The following is a 21,589-nucleotide window of genomic DNA, read 5'->3' on the forward strand; positions in this document are numbered from 1 at the left end:
TGTGACAAACACACACACACACACAACCACACACAGACTAATATATTACCACACACTCCTCAGGTACCTGTGGTAACGTCCCTGACCAGCAGGGGTGCGTTTGTTGTGAGGTTGAAGCCATGTCCGGTGCTGCTGTCCAGGACCGGGTCCCTGGTGATCTGCAGTGACAGTTTGGCCACGAAGTTCTGATTGGACAGACTGTTGGAGCGCTGCGACCTCCCATCGCCTAGCAACCGCTCTCTGAGAAGGTCAAAACAGAGTCACAGGTCACCCAACAGGAGACTACAACACTGTGGTCACCAGGAGTTAAAGATTCATGCAGATCAAATGGATAGAGTTCACTGCCTGGTTAACTGTCAAATGTAATCAATTTGCACATCAAGTGATTTATATCTCTTTCTAGTTTACAAAACTCACAGTATGCCAAAATGCTCACAATAACAATATGATCATGAACATTTGTAGCAGACTTTGTGTCACCATATTTCACCATCTTAATCTAGATTTTAAGCCAACATTTGCTAATGAGCACTGATATGAATTTGTTTTTCAGGTACTGTAATAGTTGTGACCTGATGATGGTGCTATATCAACGATCTCCTCCTCCAGGGATCTTTAAAATCAGCACCAGTTTACACAGCAATACATCCAATATATACATCCTTTCTGAAATGCCAGAATATCACCAAAATCATTCAAACTCATCATCTGAGGACCATGAATGTCTCTTTAATGCGTTACCTACAACAAGACATTCAATCCGCTGACCTTTTAAAGGAGGTCACACTCTTGTATGAGTAGCAATCACTCTAAATCAAAAAATAAATGTTCCTTTAGGTTCCTAAAGAATTCAGGATACTACAGCAACACGACTGAGGCTTGTATCCACAGTAACGAAGTAAGACGGCCCACGTCAGCTGGTACTATACTGCTTACTGTTTTCATATTTTTTGCTCGCTCACGTGAAGTAACAATAAACAGTTTTTAGTGTTTCTTCTCTTCATAACTGTCAGGGATGCAATAGTAGTCTGAATAAAAATGACAATCTTTTGGGCAAATGATAAAAATAATCTACCGTTGTATATATTCTCAATATGTTTATGACTTCAGACCTGAAACAAATCAGAGAGACATGACAACAGAACTTGAGCTTCCCACACTGAGTGTGACGCCACATGAAAACGTGACAGCTAATGAATGTAGCCAAGTAGCTTAATGTACTGAATACTTCTTCAACATTAGTCAACTCCAAAGCAAGGGAAAAGTTCACATTCATATAAACCCCTATGCATCAAATGCACCATGGGAATAAAACACTGTGTTTACATGTTGTGTTTAAATCTCACTCAGGCCTCAGGGAGAGGAGTGACCTCCTCTCCCTGAGGCCTACTGTTCTGGCCAGCTGGTTGTGACATTACGAGACGTTTTCCCAAGATTGAATAAGAGTGATTGGACGGGCTTTCTCTTCGCTCTGCCTACACTGCTGAGAGGGAGAAACCACGTAGCGGACAACAAGGAAATAAATGGTTTTTGAAAGCATATTTGTGGTTAAGTGTTGGGTGTGTTTGTGTGAGAGGGCAAGGAACGGTCAGGTTTGAATGTGTACACAACTATGTGTTGTGCATTTGAAAGTGTGGGTGTAATGAGGGGATATGTGTTTGTGTTGATGACGAGTAAAGTAATAAAACTGGTACTCAAGTCTTATAATTTCATGTAACATTTTTCTACTTTGTTTTTAATACCTCAAGAAGCTGTTTTTATCCACAATGAAATGTCACCTTGACTCATCAATTGTCCAGCAACATTTTCTATTTATAATGATAAATAACACATATTAAACACTTCCCACTGCAGAGTCTGGCAGAAGGCCTAGAAGTGGATTAAGCTGTTTTCTACCCCAAACTTCTTCCTATTCTTTTTTTTTTTTTTTTTTTACAGTATAAGTTGTTTTGTTTGTTGTCGACGCAGCAGTTTGTGTAGAGTCGGCATTTTCTGCTACTGTTAGCCAACTTTTTCTAACGCATACTCAGTTGTTTTCTCATCAAAATCTACCCCTATGTCTCCCTAAGGACTCACTAATCATATGCTACTTTATACAGCTGAAACGACGCAGGCAATGTCAGGATTTATTTTTGAATATCTAACAAATCACCGACCACACTAAATGAAACGGGGATGCAGAAGTTGGAGCCAGCTCATAGGAACTAATTTTCATGTATTTGAGCTTTTAGAGGATCTCTACTTTGACCTCTTATTTTTATTCTTTTTCTTCACCTGCTTAGCGACTCTCGCGTGCGACGTATTATTGTTCCCACCACCTGCTGCACCCGACTTGCCCTCCGAGCTGGAGACCTGCTCCTACATCGCTCCTTCTCCTCCATTTATCTAAAGGGACAAAACAAAGAGAGAGAAGAGTATGAGTTCCTGACATCATCCCAACATGTCAAAAAACAAACGCAGAGAGATAAGGAGACACGGAAAGAAGCTGAAAAGATTTGGAAGAACATGAGGAAGAAATTGCTTAGGGTTTAGTTCTGCTTTGTAGGACTGTGCATTCAGGATAAATTAGCATCTCATCTGCTGTGTTTTTATATTCAGAGCATGTAGTCTGACTTGAATAAGATGAATAATCAGATATGTGAACACAGAGCAGGGAAGGCTGAGGGAGGAAAAGAGAGGGGAGGAATGTTGCCAGGAGGAACAACAACACATGTCACACACATTCACAGAAATGACCTGATTACCTAAACGCGACTGCACAATCGCACACTAACGAAAATCACAAAGAACTTTGGCATAAATATGCTACAATCTGCACATTTCTTCTCCACAACTCTGCAGCTGTGAAACTTCTGCTTATCCTGCCCTTTCAGCAGCAGAGTGTTCAGGACATAATGAAGGATAGAGGGGCTCAGTCAAACCCCAGGGAGACAAATCTGGTCAGCATTGAATCCTGTCCAATTCTTAAGACTTACGAGCCCGCTCAACTGTGTTTTGTTTCTGTCAGCCGATCAATACGCTGGCTTTGAGCTTGTAGAGCCTCTGATAATTCTCTGACAGGGTTTATTATCTACTAAAACAAATACACTCTACAAAGGGTCCTGTGTAGTAAATGTTCATGAAGTTTCCTTTTGTGTTTCATGTAACAGCAACAACATTTGTAGAGGCCAGGGTTATACTGCAGAATCAGAATTGAATGTTTGTTTTGATTTATTCAATCTGCTTTTCACACCTGGGTTGATCTCTTTGACTTCAAGGCAGACAAACCTGAAGGAAACTTCAGCAGGAATTGGAAAAGTTGTGACGCAGACCTGATCGATACAGCTAATGATGATGAATGTCCTGCTGAAACCTTAATGATCCATACCTTGGCAAGGGCGACTAGCAGCAGGGAGCAGAGTTTGATCAGCTCTCTGAAAATATGGAGGAAACTTCTGCAGGCCGAGACTTCCTGTAAACAGAACACTTTTCTGGCCTCCTGCCACACCTGTATGGGGTGTCTTAAAACAAGCTGGTGTCCAATGAATGAGGAAGATAACCTCATTAGAGCGCTATTACTTCACTGTACTTAAAGTGTTGAGTAATGGGGAAACAATACACGCTGCACTGCAATCAATAGAGGATGTTAAACAGCCCTGCTGTGAGTAAAGTCATGTCTTTGACGCTTTTTAAACGATCAGCAGCTAAAATCTAATCTCACCTCTGTTTAAGTGATCACTAGTTGTCCAGCGATGACTAACATCTCACAGTATGATTAAATCAAACAGTGTAGGTCTTGCCTTTTAAGAGGATTAAAGCCCCTCGTTTTGCACCGCCCCACACAGGCCAGGGTGTCAGTTTAGCACCTCTAGCTTATCCAGATTGAGGCAGATTGGCGAGGGATGAGTGAACGGAGGTGGATGACAGCTGCGCACAAGGAAGGAGCCAAGTCTGATTGTTAACACAAACGCCCCCGTTAAATCGCTGAGAGCAATCAGTGTCATTTAGATCCTAAAACATGTCCGGTCTACCAATAGTGTCGTTGTTTTGGGATGTGCAGAAGAACACTTGCAGGTGTATAGGTGTGCATGTGTTGTGTATGTATGTATGTGTAGCCGTCAGTGCTGAGTCAGGTGACTTGTTTTTGCAGATACTCTCCTTCTGTCTCTCTTCAGACTTTCATTCTCTCTCTCTCTCTCTCTCCCCCTCTCTCTAACCTCAGTGTCCTTGCTAAGTCAGGTAGTCGTCTCAGATGACAGTCTCTTCGGGCAGTGCAGCCAGCCATTTTTTATAGACATGCTCATCCTTAGTTTAAGGTGTTTACAATCCTCACTCTTGACAAAAACAGCACACCAATGTTACTTTGTTAAAAGCCATGCTCCAGTGGGTGTAAAGGCAGACATGTTAAGTGTGTATTATTGGTTCGACCCTTGAAATAAAAATAAGGTATTTCTCGTTAGTTAAAGTTAAAGTAGAGAGAAAAATGCACAAAAAAGACAAACCATGCATTCTAGTTCTGGAGCTCAATCTTTCCTGCATGTTTTCAGAGAGCAGCACAATATCCTTCAGTTTCATCCAAAGACTGCGCGAGTGTGACTCACCGTGATGTGGCTTGTCTCTTCAAGACTCCAGAACACAAATAACCTCTCGCCCTCTGAGACATCAGCTCTGCAGCCCCTCCGAGATTGGCTGAAAAGAGGTGGAGGGGGCTCCGTGTGATCATCAGGGCCAATCCCAACCTGGTTGCGGCCACCTGTGCAGAGCAGAGGAGCGCTGTTTGGAAGAGCTGTCAGATCCCATAAACAAGATGCACAATAACCACACAGTGGGTTTATAATTAGAATGAAGTGTGAAAAGACAGGATTTCGAGTGTGATTAAGTCCGATCAGCTGTAACTGCCTTTGGATTTTTAACCTATTTGTTGTAACAGAACTGTTCCAGTTGTTGAGGATTTCAGAGAGAGCACAGAAGTATGTCAAGCAGAGCAGAGGCGAGTCCAAACCAGCTATGTGGTTGTGGTTTTCCAAGAGGCCCCTCCTCTGGTCCCCAAGGCTCTTCCTCCCTCTCTCTCTCTCTCTCTCTCTCTCTTTCTCTTTCTCTCTCACAAGGCGATGTGGAGAGGAGGCACTCCATCTCCGTCTGGTTGTCTAAATTAAAATTTCATACCGCCCAGTTCAGTTAACATTTCTTACTGGGGCGCGCTCTAAAAGCAAAGAGGACAGCCTGTGATTCCGGATGTGGGGGAGAGAGAAAAGCTGCCAGGCAGACAGAGATATCAGCCAATAATAAATGAGGCCAAGTCTTTCGTATGAACATCAGGGCCAGATATGGCTGAAACCTTAGCTAGCCTCTGGTTTGGGGATAAAATACACACTTTGTAGTGAAAAGTCTTGCTGTTGAACGAGCTGAGATGCTGACTAAACATCCTTGAGCTAGAATAAGGGAACCGCCTTATTGTGGGCTTGACTGTTGATCTGTGAAGTAAACTCTAACTCCACAGAGCTTTCAACTACAAGAGGGAGCACGAATCAAGGAATTGATGGTCCCATCTGTGCGGCTCTTCAATCAGGCCCTGTGTCCCGGTGAAAAGCCAGCACAGGGCCTAGACCCACACAGACTGCAGGGCACATGAATAATGCATGGTGCTAATGCAGCTAGCTAGGCCTTCTGCCACTTTGCAAACAGTGGCAACAAGGAAAGGGGAGCGCAGAAGAAGAGAGAGCCACAGGAGAGACGTATGGGGGTGGGGAGAGGGGAGGGGGCTCTAAAGGGGGCAGAGAAAAAGGAGAAGGGATACAGAAGAGAGAATTGGTCAAAGAATGAAAAGAAAGAAAAGGCAGGATATTGCAGGGGGGAGGGATGGGGGAGAATTTTAAAGAGGGTGAAGAGGGCAGCGGCAAAGAAAAAGAGAGTGAAGCTGCAGGGGGAAGAAAAGAAAGAACAAAAGTATCTACAGTGAGACATACAGGGGGAGTGAAGAAAAATCTGACCAATGATGCTTTTCTTCACCAACTGAGAGCAAACAAGTCCACAAGTCAGACGTTGACATATAGCCAAGCATTGCTTAAATAAAACAACAGCCCATTTGTCTTTTTTTTTTCTTGACTACAGGCTGTCTTAAATGAAGAGATTGGTTCCTGTCTTTCTATCGGTTTGACAACATTTCCATCTGATCCTTGGCAATAAAGATCCAGTGTCTGCAAACTGGTGATGAGTCTGCTGCTAATCTGGTTCACAATCAATAGTAATCTGGAATTCTGTCCTGCGCTGTCGTGCCCTTTAGTCCCCATGCTGCCGACACACACACACATACACACATACGCACACACACACACACACACACACACACACACACACACACACACACACACACACACACACACACACACACACACACACACACACACACACACACACACACACACAGACACACAGCTCATCAGCACACATTGTAGCCTGCCTGGCCTTTTACTTTCCCTACTTTCTCTCCTCACTTTATCCTTTCACTCCTCTATGACATACAAGACCTGTTAGGTCATGAACACTGTCTCAACTCCTAGGCGCAGATGGCCTAGGAGTTAAGTTGTGCCCCTCGTAAGGCGCCCATGGTTCGAGTCCAACCTGTGGCTATTTCCCTCATGTAATAGTCCACTCTCTCCCCCATATTTCCTACTGTATCCACTGTCTTAAAAATATATATGTCGAAATTTCCTGAGTCAATGCCCCCACCTCCATGTTTATTTTCTTCAACAATGTCGCTCTGTCTCGGTCTAAACAGTCAGTTATTCAATCCTGTCTCCTGGTATGAGCCTGCATGCAGTTCATACAAGTACTCTTCCTCTCCCTCTCTCTTCAGGGGTTGAGAGGTGCCAATGAACTAGCAGCTTCTGTGCAGCCAGCTGGATAGAAAACAGACCAATTAGCACTGCTGGGCCAGAGTGGGCCACGGCAGGTCACACACACACACACACACACACACACACCTGGACCTGGCCCAAGAGGTGGACAATGTGTCCACCACATACAGCTGCTGACATAATCCAAGCTAATGGCTATGACAAACTGATTGACAGGGGGGAATTTGTCAGCAAAGTCTTGTCGATCAGCTGTTCACATTAATGAATTAGGACTGGTAACGCACACACACACACACACACACACACACACACACACACACACACACACACACACACACACACACACACACACACACACACACACACACACACACACACACACACACACACACACACACACACACACACACACAGCTCTCCATAATATATAAGTGAAGTGTTACACAATCAGAAGCCAGACTCCAGCAGAAACTACACTCCCCCCACTGAACAACAGATTTATTTAGAAAGGAGCAGTTGGCTTATATCGATATCTCTTTTCTAAAACTGTCCCGTTCACACAAGCACACACACACACATATACACACACACTCTCCTTTCCAGTCGAATATGACACACCGTACACAGCTGCAACAAATGAGGCTCAGCATAGCAGCAGCAGCAGCTGGGGTTGATTCAGCAACTTGACAACTCATTTTGGCTCACAGTTGCTGCCAACGAGTTTGGACACAGAGATCAGTGAACGTTCAGTCCAACAGCAGCACATTTGGCAAAAAATAAAGTGTGTGAATATCTGTATAATGTGTGTGTGCCGGAGGGGCAGGCAGGTTTATGTGAGGCAGCTGGATTACCTCAGATAGAATGAATGCAAATGTTGTAAAAGTGAGGAACAAGTGAAGCAGTCAACTAGTCCTCCAAAGATTTATATGAGGAATAAAAGAAGTGCAGAATAAACAACATCATTTTCATTCCTGACAAAGAAAAGAGAAACAAAAGGTAACAAAAGCAACCATTTACACCCATTAGAGGCTGGTTCTTGTTCATGCAACAAATAATGAAAAGCATTTCATGACATCGTCGTATTTAAGATATTGCGCAACTTCATTGTCACGTCAGATTCTGCAATAATCAGATATAAAATTATATAACTGGACATATAAAATAGAAATACAATAAAATCTTCCCTCTGCCATCTTCTCAAGAAATTAAAAACTCGCTGATACTGGAATTTCTTTCTTCATGCATTAATAAGCAGGCTCCTGAGGTTCTCAGTGACACAGATTTCAATTTTGGAAACTCAGGGGTGTGCAAAATGGAATTATAGGGAGTCCTTTCATGCAGCATTTTTTACATCGTTTTTTTTTTTCCTGTAAACAGGATTATTATGAAGAACTCAAATTGATAATTCATGAAATGAGTTTGAATGTGAGTTAAAACTGTTTTGATGATCGGCTGCCTTTTCTCAAGTTGTTTTATGATGTATGACGGTAATGTCAGATTTACTTTATGACTGAAATGCTCTGTTGTTGGTCTGTTGTTGGTCTGTTCTGCCATTAATGATGATTTGATTAGTTTCTTCCTTTGTTTACCTCTTTGGAGATTCAGTGTCTGTGCTGTCAGACAGCTACAACAACTAAAGACATTACAAAAATTACAAATAAGAATGACATCACTATATTCTATGACATGGATTTCTTTTAGTTAGCTATACTGGAGGCTTTGTAGGATCTCTGAACTCAGTATTCTGCTGGGGGAGGGGGGGGTTACTCTGAAAACAATCCTGGAACACTTAAATTCATCATCTGACAGGGACATAGCCTCTGAGAGCAACAAAATATTTAGTGATAAAGGACTTTTTACAATGACTTCTTTTTTTTTGAGGGAGTCATTTTTTACAATCTGACAAGCAACATTAAGAACAAGCATGAAGTGGGTGTTGCGAAACAATAGATAAGATTGTAGATTGCTTAACGGTGGGTGTGTTCGGCCCCTTTTGCTCTCTGTTTTTCCTGCATACACCCAAAGCCTGCTGCAATGCTAGTAGACAATACTGCTTGTACTACAAATGGAAATCCGAACCCTTCGATGCCACATCCAGGACCCCAAACCTTTAGTTCTGTTGTTGATTTTTTTCAGAGCGTGTAAACAGAGATTACTCTTTAACTTTACCCTGATGGTAACAACTCATATTGACAACAGAGGGGATGTGTTACATCACTTAGAATCTTTTTTTAACCCATTCCTTACTTCAGATATTTGTGGTTCCTCAGAGGATCAAGTCTGATAGCGTTGGTGATCCATGTCAGGTCAAATTTTCATTTATTAATTTAGTATCTCAACTGTCTACATGATGGATTGGAAAAGCACTTTGGCACTGACATTTGTGGTTCCCAGAAGATGAATCAAAATGCTATTTGGGATCCAGATTTTTACCAGCAGCAGGTTAAAATCTGTGTTTTTGGTCAAATTGATCAAAAGCATCCGGATGGTTAGCTACTAATTTGATACCCAAATTCATCAATCTTGTAGGATATAGTTTAATTACATCATTGATTCTTTAACATGTTTTTCTTGGGCCATGAATGACATTTCATAAGCCCTAACTATTCAATAAACTAACTGCCTCTAATTGTAAGTAAGCATGACCATGACATGTTTATTCTGTCATTGCTTATATGTTCGCATGCTGATGTGAGCATTCAGCCCAAACAGAGCTGTGCTTCAGTAGAGTCTGACAGAGCTGCTAGCAGAGTTTTAAATCTTGTTGTTATTGTACAGTTGTTTAGTTTGTGTGTGTTCCTATAGGGATGACGGGCTAATGAACCAGTTCATGCTTTACAAACTGTGTGGTATTGGTCTATGCTATGTTCTGGACCCCGTCCAAATTAAAAATTCAAACGTAAATTAATCTAGCACTAAAATCCACTGAGGGAATGATATAAAAACATTTATGAAAGTCAGCTGTCAAACAGTACTCTGGATGTTTAAGTCTGCTGATTGTCATCAATGCTTGTTGTGTTTTTCTGGTTATTTCTCTTTTACCTGTCTTTCAGGCTCGAGCATATTTCCTGTTTTTCATTCAGCCTGTCAGCTCATTCCATTAGCATTATGAAGACAGGGCTCAACGTGCACCGCTCATTTCATTTCCCCTTTCATCCGCGACCTGGCAAGGCTTGAGTTCCCCAGTGAACTATTAAATAATGGGTCCTTTGAAGATTAATAGTGCACTCGCTGTGTTGTCTAACAAATCTTTATCGATGGTTCTGGAGAGGGACAGACAGCGAGACAGACAGACAGACAGAGGAGAGGAAGATCTTGATGTCTGGGGAAAGTCTTTGGGTGTTAGAGAATGATAGATGTTGTAAGTCTGGAAAACTGTCTGCCTCTTCTGTTGCTGTCTGAGCCAATTTCCTCAACTCAGTGATCCTTCAAATAACTGCACAATAGAGGGCTTATCTTTAAGTAAAGGTAGAGTAATAAGAGTGGGGCCAGTGAGCCAGCAGCTACAAAAGGCCTCTGGGCTCTGGATAATACTTATATATATATAGTCACAGTATGATTTTATTTATTTCTATCACAGCAAAGAATAGGAGAGGACAAACCTGGTTATGAAGCATTGCTTTACTTAAGTCAAAAACATTTTACATTAGCTTTGTGCAGAAATAGAGTTGGCCTACATTATGGCATCATTGCCAGTCAATTGTGCCATCACCATGGAGCTGTCACATCAATGAGGTCACGTCTCCTTTTTCCACTGCAAGAGAAGCATGGGTACAGTTTGAGGGGAAAATACACATTTACGGTACACCCCACCTCTGTTCTGATTTCTATCCGTACTACATATATCAGTCTACACAATCATCTATCCATCTGCTATCATTTCCATCCACACCTTTCACCCCAGTCCATACATGTATTGATTCATCTTTCTCTCTCAGACCAACCAATATTGATAAATCCAAAGCTGCCATTAGCCAATAGCGGCAACAATATGAATCACATTCCTAAGCAGTTTCACTTATTGATTCATCTAATGATCAAGTTGATCAAGGCATTGGGTTGGCCCACAGCAAACACCATCCCAGCTTCACAGCGTGCCCTGGAGACAGTCGAAGCTAAGACTAAAGAGGAAGAGAGAGGAAGAGGATGGCTGGCTGCTGTAAGTGGGACACAGGAGCAGTCAGCAGGGCAGATCGAGGCTAATGCAGCCAGGCATCAAGTCTGTACTGATGTGGACGCTCTGCCTGGCGTATTCCTCCTCTGGCAGAGTAACCTCGGAGCAGCAGCATCTCCCATCACATGTTGTAGCATACATCCCTGAGTCATAGCACAGAGCCTGCAGCAGTGGCACGCACAAACTGTGCAGACATGAGTGAAAGCAAAACACTGAGAATCCACAGACAAATCTGATCATCTGCACTTCTTCGCTGGCATCCATTCATTCATCCATTGGTGTGCTTCAGCGTGTGTACCACAATGAGCAGCTGCATATGATAATGTTGTTTTCTTTTTAAACTCAGTGATAATCTTGAGTGTGATGTCTCTATGCACAGTGATGGCTGTGGTAACACACGCGTTTAAATGGAACCGCAATCAGCAGTCATATTAAATCATGTCATGCATTAAATGAAGGCCCCAGAACAGCAAAACGCATTGTTCCGGTCTAGTTGTGTTGAGCTTATCATGCCTGGCACGGCACGGAATAGCGCAGGAAAGAGGCTGCTACTGGCCAAAGGATACGAGCAGAGAAAAAAAAAAGGAGAGGCGACTGTCCCAGAGTGTCTGCACATCGCCTACGCCCATTCATAATGTGCGTGTTTTACTACCCAGACTCCTGGCATCCCCCTGATCCGTCAGGATTTAGTCCGTTCATCTCCAATCTGTAGCCGGTGACGGAGATTTCACTGCGCATACGACAGCATGGATCTCCATAATCACTGCACACGACGTGTTCGTGAACACGCAGATGAATGCCATTCAGTGTGGTGCGAAATGTCTCATATTGTTATTTTGTATCGTATACGTTTCATACTCAAATCGTCCGAAGGCTTAATATGGGCTGTGAAAGTGAAAACCCACGTATCGACCGTGTCTGTAGTCCATAAACGCTTTAAAAATGCTCTTAATATAATCGATATTAGCTTTACACTGACCCAACACTGTAACTTTGATCATTGACCGCAGCCATGCCAGCAAAACCAGGAGGCTTAACAAAGAAAGAAAGAAAAAAAAAAAAGGTCAGTCTTTTGTTGCTTCATTTTTAATTTTAATCGGATTTCAACCTGTCCATCACGTCCTGAACACTGGGACACGAGTAAAGCCTGCTGGCGTAGTGAAGACTACCGTCGCTTAAATTATTCATTTCGATGTGATTACAAATCAGTTCAAATGGCAGGAACGGATGCAAGGTGTACCACCGGGCGCTCCTTCATCAGACAATAACACCGGGATACACCGACAAAACTCACCTCGTGGTCGGAGGAGGAGACAGACGGACCGGGAGACTGGCAACGTGAACCCAGAAAATATCACTGATGCGCAGATTTTTTTTTTTTTTATAGGTCGAATGATGTTTGTCTTTGAAAAATATCCCCGGCGTCCTCCCCGGGCCGGACGGTGATGGTGAAGTGATGTGTGGGGGGTTTGGCTATGTGCTGGATGCTGTCATCGTACTGGGACTGCTCTCTGCCTAATCCTCGGCCCTGAGCTCAGATATAACCCATCCCCTCCTCTCTCTCTCTCTCTCTCTCTCTGCTCTCTCTCTCTGCTCTCTCTCTCTCTCGCTCTCTCTCTCTGCCTCCTCTTCTGTCTGACCGGAGGACCCCCACCCCTCCCCCGCAAGGTCAGCTCTATCCACTGAGAAAGGCTACATAATAATAATAATAATAATAATAATAATAATAATAATAATAATATTATTATTATTATTATTATTATTATTATTATTAAATACGTGTTTGCCTCTTAATATTATTATGAAATCAAAGAAAATAAAAACAGAAAACAAACAAAAGGAACATTTTCAGTTTTTCAACACAACATACTGTATATATTATATTTAAGCACTCTGTTTTGGTACAGCTGTCTGTCATTGAACTTAAGATAAACCTTTCATTTTTTGTCTGGAAAATTCATTCTTTGTTTTCTTCCAAAAGATAGTTGTTTTGTATCTGTTTACTGTTACTTTTATCAGAGTAAATACTTGTACAGCCTTCCTCAGTCATTCACTCCAGAGATGGAGTTAATGGAGCCCAGTATTTGTTGTGTGTCAGCAGGTATGGGGTCTTGTTAAGCAGCCACTACTAAATCACAATATCAAATAAAATAAGTTGTACATTAGTGCCTGACTTCTGATTCCGTGTCAAAAATTGACATTATGCATAATCCTAAATACCAAATTAAAGTAAACTACAAGACAAAGGGGTCAATGGGATTTATCTTTCTAATTTTGAACAAATATGCCCCTAATGTTTTGTGTGGTAATGCCCTATCTATCGTGAGACTAAATACAATATTAAAAAAAACGGATCAACAGAAACACAACCACAAAATATGATTTAAAGAAATCAGTCTAATGAATGGAATATGTTTTACAAAGTAAAATAATAAGACTATTTTGTGTCGCGTTGACCTACCTGAATACGTTTAAAATCCCTTTATAAATGTGGTGTATAAATGTTATAAGTAGCCTATTTGATTTTTACTTCCACGGTGCCACGGTTTGATTTTTTTTTCTTCTCTTTTGCTTTCTAGTGTCTTCGTGCGGTTTGTCCCTCTGTGCGTGCCGTACGTCATCGTAACTTCCGTTCAACGTACTTCCGGTGTAGATTATTTCACTCATGCTCCTGCAACGGTGATTTTTTTTTTAACCACGCAAGGCCGACAGAAGAAAACACACAAGCACCATGTTTAAACTAGAAGGACTCGGCCCAAAGATGGACCCAGAGGAGATGAAGAAGAAAATGCGACAAGACGTCATCTCATCTCTACGAAACTTCCTTATTTACGTCGCTCTTCTCAGAGCCAGTAAGTGAACAATGACATTGACATGAAGAGCATCACTCACTACCATGTTCCCTTCATGTCTCCTCCATGTTTCCTTCATGTTCCCTTTATGTTTCCTTTATGTTTCCTCCATGTTTCCTCCATGTCTCCTCCATGTCTCCTTCATGTTTCCTTCATGTTTGCTTCATGTTTCCTCCATGTTTCCTTCATGTTTCCTTCATGTTTCCTTTATGTTTCCTCCATGTTTCCTCCATGTCTCCTCCATGTCTCCTTCATGTTTCCTTCATGTTTCCTTCATGTTTCCTCCATGTTTCCTTTATGTTTCCTCCATGTTTCCTCCATGTTTCCTCCATGTTCCCTTCATGTTTCCTTCATGTTTGCTTCATGTTTCCTTCATGTTTCCTTTATGTTTCCTCCATGTTTCCTTCATGTTTCCTCCATGTTTCCTTTATGTTTCCTCCATGTTTCCTCCATGTTTCCTCCATGTTCCCTTCATGTTTCCTTCATGTTTGCTTCATGTTTCCTTCATGTTTCCTTTATGTTTCCTCCATGTTTCCTTCATGTTTCCTCCATGTTTCCTCCATGTTCCCTTCATGTTTCCTCCATGTTCCCTTCATGTTTCCTTCATGTTTGCTTCATGTTTCCTCCATGTTTCCTTTATGTTTCCTCCATGTTTCCTCCATGTTTCCTCCATGTTCCCTTCATGTTTCCTTCATGTCTCCTCCATGTTTCCTTCATGTTTCCTCCATGTTTCCTCCATGTTCCCTTCATGTTTCCTTCATGTTTCCTCCATGTTTCCTTCATGTTTCCTTCATGTTTCCTCCATGTTCCCTTCATGTTTCCTTCATGTTTGCTTCATGTTTCCTCCATGTTTCCTCCATGTTTCCTTCATGTTTCCTTCATGTTCCCTTTATGTTTCCTTTATGTTTCCTCCATGTTTCCTCCATGTTTCCTCCATGTTCCCTTCATGTTTCCTTCATGTTTGCTTCATGTTTCCTCCATGTTTCCTCCATGTCTCCTTCATGTTTCCTTCATGTTTGCTTCATGTTTCCTCCATGTTTCCTTCATGTTTCCTTCATGTTTCCTTTATGTTTCCTCCATGTTTCCTCCATGTCTCCTCCATGTCTCCTTCATGTTTCCTTCATGTTTCCTCCATGTTTCCTCCATGTTTCCTTTATGTTTCCTCCATGTTTCCTCCATGTTTCCTCCATGTTCCCTTCATGTTTCCTTCATGTTTGCTTCATGTTTCCTTCATGTTTCCTCCATGTTTCCTTCATGTTTCCTTCATGTTTCCTTTATGTTTCCTCCATGTTTCCTCCATGTTCCCTTCATGTCTCCTCCATGTTTCCTTCATGTTCCCTTTATGTTTCCTTTATGTTTCCTCCATGTTTCCTCCATGTCTCCTCCATGTCTCCTTCATGTTTCCTTCATGTTTGCTTCATGTTTCCTCCATGTTTCCTTCATGTTTCCTTCATGTTTCCTTTATGTTTCCTCCATGTTTCCTCCATGTCTCCTCCATGTCTCCTTCATGTTTCCTTCATGTTTCCTTCATGTTTCCTCCATGTTTCCTTTATGTTTCCTCCATGTTTCCTCCATGTTTCCTCCATGTTCCCTTCATGTTTCCTTCATGTTTGCTTCATGTTTCCTTCATGTTTCCTTTATGTTTCCTCCATGTTTCCTTCATGTTTCCTCCATGTTTCCTCCATGTTCCCTTCATGTTTCCTCCATGTTCCCTTCATGTTTGCTTCATGTTCCCTTCATGTTTCCTTCATGTTTGCTTCATGTTTCCTTTATGTTTCCTCCATGTTTCCTCCATGTCTCCTCCATGTCTCCTTCATGTTTCCTTCATGTTTGCTTCATGTTTCCTCCATGTTTCCTTCATGTTTCCTTCATGTTTCCTTTATGTTTCCTCCATGTTTCCTCCATGTCTCCTCCATGTCTCCTTCATGTTTCCTTCATGTTTCCTTCATGTTTCCTCCATGTTTCCTTTATGTTTCCTCCATGTTTCCTCCATGTTTCCTCCATGTTCCCTTCATGTTTCCTTCATGTTTGCTTCATGTTTCCTTCATGTTTCCTTTATGTTTCCTCCATGTTTCCTTCATGTTTCCTCCATGTTTCCTCCATGTTCCCTTCATGTTTCCTCCATGTTCCCTTCATGTTTCCTTCATGTTTGCTTCATGTTTCCTCCATGTTTCCTTTATGTTTCCTCCATGTTTCCTCCATGTTTCCTCCATGTTCCCTTCATGTTTCCTTCATGTCTCCTCCATGTTTCCTTCATGTTTCCTCCATGTTTCCTCCATGTTCCCTTCATGTTTCCTTCATGTTTCCTCCATGTTTCCTTCATGTTTCCTTCATGTTTCCTCCATGTTCCCTTCATGTTTCCTTCATGTTTGCTTCATGTTTCCTCCATGTTTCCTCCATGTTTCCTTCATGTTTCCTTCATGTTCCCTTTATGTTTCCTTTATGTTTCCTCCATGTTTCCTCCATGTTTCCTCCATGTTCCCTTCATGTTTCCTTCATGTTTGCTTCATGTTTCCTCCATGTTTCCTCCATGTCTCCTTCATGTTTCCTTCATGTTTGCTTCATGTTTCCTCCATGTTTCCTTCATGTTTCCTTCATGTTTCCTTTATGTTTCCTCCATGTTTCCTCCATGTCTCCTCCATGTCTCCTTCATGTTTCCTTCATGTTTCCTCCATGTTTCCTCCATGTTTCCTTTATGTTTCCTCCATGTTTCCTCCATGTTTCCTCCATGTTCCCTTCATGTTTCCTTCATGTTTGCTTCATGTTTCCTTCATGTTTCCTTTATGTTTCCTCCATGTTTCCTTCATGTTTCCTCCATGTTTCCTCCATGTTCCCTTCATGTTTCCTTCATGTTTGCTTCATGTTTCCTCCATGTTTCCTCCATGTTTCCTTCATGTTTCCTTCATGTTTCCTCCATGTTTCCTTCATGTTTGCTTCATGTTTCCTCCATGTTTCCTCCATGTTTCCTCCATGTTTCCTTCATGTTTCCTCCATGTTTCCTCCATGTTTCCTTCATGTTTGCTTCATGTTTCCTCCATTTTTCCTTCATGTTTCCTCCATGTTTCCTCCATGTTTGCTTCATGTTTCCTTCATGTTTCCTTCATGTTTCCTTCATGTTCCCTCCACGTTTCCTCCACGTTTCCTCCACCTTTTCTTCACCGTTTCCTTCACCGTTCCCTTCATCTTTTCTTCATGTTCCCTTCATGTTCCCTCCATGTTCCCTCCACGTTCCCTCCATGTTTCCTCCACGTTCCCTTCACGTTTCCTCCACGTTCCCTTCACGTTTCCTCCACGTTTCCTCCACGTTCCCTCCACGTTTCCTCCACGTTCCCTCCACGTTCCCTCCACGTTCCCTCCACGTTCCCTCCATGTTTCCAATGAATTGATGTGTAAAAATTGACCTGAGGGCCATGTTGAGGGTTGTGGACCCCACATAAAGAAGCTCCCCAAACCTGCTCTAATCTAATGCCTGGTTTTCTTCATTTACAGCCCCATATGTGCTGAAGAAGCTGGACAGCATATGAGCAGAGCAGCTGTTTTCTTCCATCAGAGACACTATGGACCATCATCGGCAGACGATGGGGGCCATTACAGCAAATCCTCTGACGATGACCAGAGTCTGTCACTCACTGCACCTGATGCAACACCCTGATTTCATTTTTAGTCTTGTTCTTACGGTGTGTTGGCCTTTCATGTTCAACATCAAGTGAAATGCAATGTTTGCTTTTGTGTATACCTACTGTGTTCACAAAATGATGGGAGACAATGTTTATGTCCTTGGTTTGTTACTTTTCATGAAATCTGCTCTGTTCTACTCATGTTGAATTCAAATTGTAAAAACTGCATTTTAAAAATGTCCAAGCTAAATTCAAGCTCCAACATTCTGAAGATCTAAATGAATACGTGTTCGCCTCTTAATATTATTATGAAATCACTGAAAATAAAAACAGAAAACAAACAAAAGGAAAATGTCTTTTTCAGTTTTTCAACACAACATACTGTATATATAACATTTAATCAAAAACAAACCTGGTGCTTTTGTCTATCCATTTTAGTACAGCTGTATGTCATTGAACTTAAGATAGGCCTTTCATTTTTTGTCTGGAATATTCATTATTTGTTTTCTCCCAAAAGATAGTTGTTTTGTATCTGTTTACTGTTACTTTTATCAGAGTAAATACTTGTACAGCCTTCCTCGGTCATTAACTCCAGAGATGGCCTCTGAGGGCCCACCAATGTGCAGGCAGCTGAAAAATCTACACTTAAATACTGAATCTGAATTATTCATATAAATTAATAAAAATGACTGATTACGTTTTTAGGCAATGTCGCAGGATGTACACAAACATCCTACACGCAGGTTTAGTTTGTGTTCAGACATCTAAACATATTGTAACCCTCTGAATACTACTTTGTGGACACTGTAAGAAAGCAAGAATGCAGTCTATATGTACCTTAGAATGATGCTTTTAAAGAAAGAGATAAATGTAGAAGTACAAGTGAATGGTTTGTGGCTACTCTCTGTGTTAAGAAATCTCCCATATAAATGTATTTGCAGACTACATAGCTCTGTGAATGACATCATGTTGGTCCTGTCCAACATTAGATAGAGTACTCTTTGTTACCAGTCCCAGACAGTAGACACTGATACAGAAGCCTCTTTTTTTGGGATTGAAGCTTCTTAAATTGTTCATATAGACCAGGGGTGGGCAACTGGTGGCTCCCATTAACCCTCAACGTGGCCCTCAGGTCAATTTTTACATATCAATTAATTGGAAACATGAAGAAAACATGACAAAATCTGCCATCAAATCATGAAAACCAGAAATATGTCCATAATAATATTTGATCACTGGTATATGTTGAGTTAAATTTGTGACATAATTGACTGCAATCGTTTTTTGTATTCTTCAATTTGGCCCTCTGGCAGTGAGAATTAAATGAATGTGGCCCTTGCTGTGAACGAAGTTGCCCATCCCTGATATAGACTGATTATAAATGATTAACTTCATTGTGCTTTTGTATGTTTGTTATGTATTGTGTTGTCTTTTATCTGAACCGTAAGTCCGTAATAAAGTCTAAATAAACTAAATATTTATATAGACCAACTTGGTGTATGCGGGAGTCTTTGCAATCTGCCCATTTAATGAGATTTAGAGTGGCAGAAGTACAAATATTAAATGAAATCCACAATAGCACCACCAGGGGGCGGTGTTGATTTTCTCCGTGGGTTAGTGAGTCTAAGTGAGGGAGGCGCCGACAGCTGATGGCAAAGCCGGTCTGCTGTGTGAATCAGTATCACCAGTTAGCCCTAGATAAACGCTTCACAAGTTTATATTTGAGTTTCGGCAGAGGAAGAGGAAAATTTGGGCAACAACTCGTGCGCTGTCCTTGACAAAGCGCGAGACCGTGCCGCATCCTTCCGTGTTATTGTTGAGCAGGCCCGCCCATACTCCAGAGAGCATCTTCTAGGAAACCCGGCAACAACAGACAAAAGGCTGCTGCATATCGCTACGGAGGTAGGCTTATTTTTGAAATGCCACAGTCCAGTGTGCCTGACGAGATGAGAACACAAGGAAACTGGTCGTTAAGACACTGACTTTTGTTTTTGTTTTGACAATGACCTTCATTATGTTATTCTGCTGCCAGCAGCACACATAACACCTGCAATAGTAAACCGCGGAATTTCCACCGCCTATTATGGACTTTCCAGGTCATTTCCAGCATATTTTCATGCAGCTCAACCATCAGCGTCTCCATGCTCAGCTGTGTGATTGTGTGGTGGTGGTTGGATCCCAGCGCTTCCAGGCTCATCGCTCCATCCTGGCAGCATGCAGCTCCCACTTCAGGGCTCTGCTGAGCTCACCTGACAGTGGGGAAGAGCCCGGAGAACCAGGAGGAGCTGACACAGTTGGAGGTGGAGGCCCCAGTGTGATGAAGTTAGATCCAGAGGTGGTGACACCAGAGGCCTTCAACACTCTGCTCGACATGATTTACACCTCCACCCTCTCCCTGGGCGCCTCCAATGTGATGGATGTGCTGCTGGCAGCATCACACCTGCACCTTAATGCTGTTGTAAAGGCCTGCAAGCTCCACCTGTCCAGGAAAAACTTCCCTGCATCGCCTCCTAAAGGCTGGAGGTCAGTGCAGCAGCAGCAGAGTCCATCTTCCGAGGCAGAGAGGGCAGCATTTCTTCAGCAGGTCACATCTGTCATGGAGGAGGGTGATGAGGAGGAGGAGGTTAGACTGGAGGTCAGTCAGTCTGGTGGGGTCGAAGAGCCGAGGATAAGTGGTATGCAGAGCACTACAGAACTTACAAGCTACAAGAGGAAGTCGAATGAGGACAGTCTGAGTGGTAGGAAGAGGTCCTGCAGGCTGCAGGAGGGGAACTACAAAGAGTGTTCACCTACTGTGACCAGAAGCACCATTAGCACAGAGGACGGAGGAGAGGAGCTGCTGTCACCGTCCGACAGACACTGGAAGGCCCGAAGTGAAGAGGAAGTTGAGGAGAAATATGAAGCTACAAAGGGTGAGTCAGAGGAGATCCAGCTGCCTAGCCAGTCGGACAGCAGCGCAGGAGGCATAGGTGCTTGGGAAAAGGGTGGAGACACAGATGGAGACACTGTGGTCAAAGTAAAGGTGGGAGATGAAGGGGAAGGAGAGGAGACAAAGATGATGAAGATTGAGGTGAAAAAGGAGAATCTAAGCTCATATTCACCGAATTCAGACTCAGTAGCAAATAATTCTCCTCCTTCTCTACAAGACTACACTGACAACTTGAATGCACAACTCAATGAGGAGAAAATGGCTGCTGCCTGTCCACCAGATGTCAATATTAGCTTTTTACAACCTCAGCCCTGCATACATCTTCAGCCTGATGCTCAGAAAGATGATGGAAATTTAAGTGGGGAGTCAGAAGCAGGTGAATGCCTCGACAGCCTGTCAGAACTGGCCTTTTCCTGCTTCCTAAATCCCAGTGCTGAAAGTGTAATGGGAGATCTGGACGAAGAAGACAGTCTCGCTAGCCTCACCGCTGCTGCAACCGCAGCTGCTGCAGCTGCCAGTGACTCCCCTGAAGCTGCTGGAGATTTGTGTCTAAACTCAGAAGAAGCAAGCACCTCCAATGCTCAGCCATCTGATCCCTCCTCCTCACTTGTTTTCCCTGTCACCTCTGTCCCCTTGCAGCAGCTTCTCCCAACTCAGGGACCTAGTTTCAGTGACACGCTCATCCTCCAGCCCACCCAGAACTCGTTTGCAGGATTCCTGAGCGGCATCACGCCGAGTCTCGGCCTCGAAACCTCTCAGAGCCAACCCTCCAGAGTGGGGAAAAGCACAGGAGCGACGACTTTCCGTCGCATCGCCCCCAAAGTCCCTCCAGGGTCAGAAGCTGGTACAGAAAGTTCTCCTTTGGATGATCGTCCAGCTCTAACCAGAGCCTCAGACGACGTTCTTTCCAAGTGCAAGAAAGCAGCAGCTGAAGACCATGTACTACTGGTGGAAGGGGAGAAGAAGTATGCCTGTAAAATCTGCTGCAAGACCTTCATGAACCTGACTGACTGTAAAAAGCACATCAGAGTCCACACAGGGGAAAAGCCTTACCCCTGTCCAAAGTGTGGCAAACGCTTTAGCCAGTCCTCCCACCTGTATAAACACTCAAAAAACACCTGCCTAAACTGGAAGGATGATCAATCATTCCCAGACAGCCTGTTGTGACCTGCACAACAGGC

The 21,589-nt window shown here is 42.8% G+C and overlaps 3 protein-coding genes across 7 annotated transcripts in view; 2 read left to right on the forward strand and 1 right to left on the reverse strand.

Annotated features, from left to right (window-relative positions):
* Positions 1-12,605, reverse strand: part of frmpd1b (FERM and PDZ domain containing 1b) — a 26,989-nt gene extending 14,384 nt beyond the window's left edge. The window contains exons 1-4 of one of the 4 annotated variants that reach the window (XM_065958807.1): positions 12,305-12,605; positions 4,581-4,732; positions 2,275-2,385; positions 68-240 (exon numbers count right to left, since the gene is read on the reverse strand). In XM_065958807.1, the coding sequence (XP_065814879.1) occupies positions 68-240; positions 2,275-2,381 (280 nt within the window). In that variant the 5' untranslated portion in view covers positions 2,382-2,385; positions 4,581-4,732; positions 12,305-12,605. Of the gene's footprint in view, positions 1-67; positions 241-2,274; positions 2,386-4,580; positions 10,028-12,304 lie in introns of those variants that run through there. The other 3 variants (XM_065958810.1, XM_065958809.1, XM_065958808.1) reach the window with 3 other exon arrangements.
* Positions 12,606-13,641: 1,036 nt separating this feature from the next.
* tomm5 (translocase of outer mitochondrial membrane 5 homolog (yeast)) lies at positions 13,642-17,831 on the forward strand. Its single transcript, XM_020661273.3, has 2 exons — positions 13,642-13,862; positions 17,352-17,831. Exons 1-2 carry the CDS (start codon positions 13,742-13,744, stop codon positions 17,384-17,386), a joined length of 156 nt encoding a protein of 51 aa, XP_020516929.1. The 5' UTR covers positions 13,642-13,741; the 3' UTR covers positions 17,387-17,831.
* A 1,275-nt stretch (positions 17,832-19,106) lies between these two features.
* LOC109985391 (zinc finger and BTB domain-containing protein 5-like) lies at positions 19,107-21,576 on the forward strand. 2 transcript variants are annotated; one of them, XM_065958463.1, is made up of 2 exons: positions 19,107-19,381; positions 19,576-21,576. In XM_065958463.1, exon 2 carries the CDS (start codon positions 19,596-19,598, stop codon positions 21,573-21,575), a length of 1,980 nt encoding a protein of 659 aa, XP_065814535.1. In that variant the 5' UTR covers positions 19,107-19,381; positions 19,576-19,595; the 3' UTR covers position 21,576. The 2 variants fall into 2 exon arrangements, with proteins under 2 accessions (XP_065814535.1, XP_029133529.2); XM_029277696.2 differs by having other exon boundaries at positions 19,107-21,576.
* Positions 21,577-21,589: the final 13 nt, after the last annotated feature.

This window comes from Labrus bergylta, chromosome 9 (genome assembly GCF_963930695.1).
Source record: "Labrus bergylta chromosome 9, fLabBer1.1, whole genome shotgun sequence".
NCBI classification, from domain to species: domain Eukaryota; kingdom Metazoa; phylum Chordata; class Actinopteri; order Labriformes; family Labridae; genus Labrus; species Labrus bergylta.

Excerpts from the sequence above, each read along its gene's own strand:
- LOC109985391 (XM_029277696.2), top strand. The coding sequence starts at position 19,563 with ATGGACTTTCCAGGTCATTTCCAGCATATTTTCATGCAGCTCAACCAT.
- tomm5 (XM_020661273.3), top strand. The coding sequence starts at position 13,742 with ATGTTTAAACTAGAAGGACTCGGCCCAAAGATGGACCCAGAGGAGATG. Across the intron at positions 13,863-17,351 it reads CGTCGCTCTTCTCAGAGCCA|CCCCATATGTGCTGAAGAAG; the intron begins GTAAGTGAACAA and ends CTTCATTTACAG.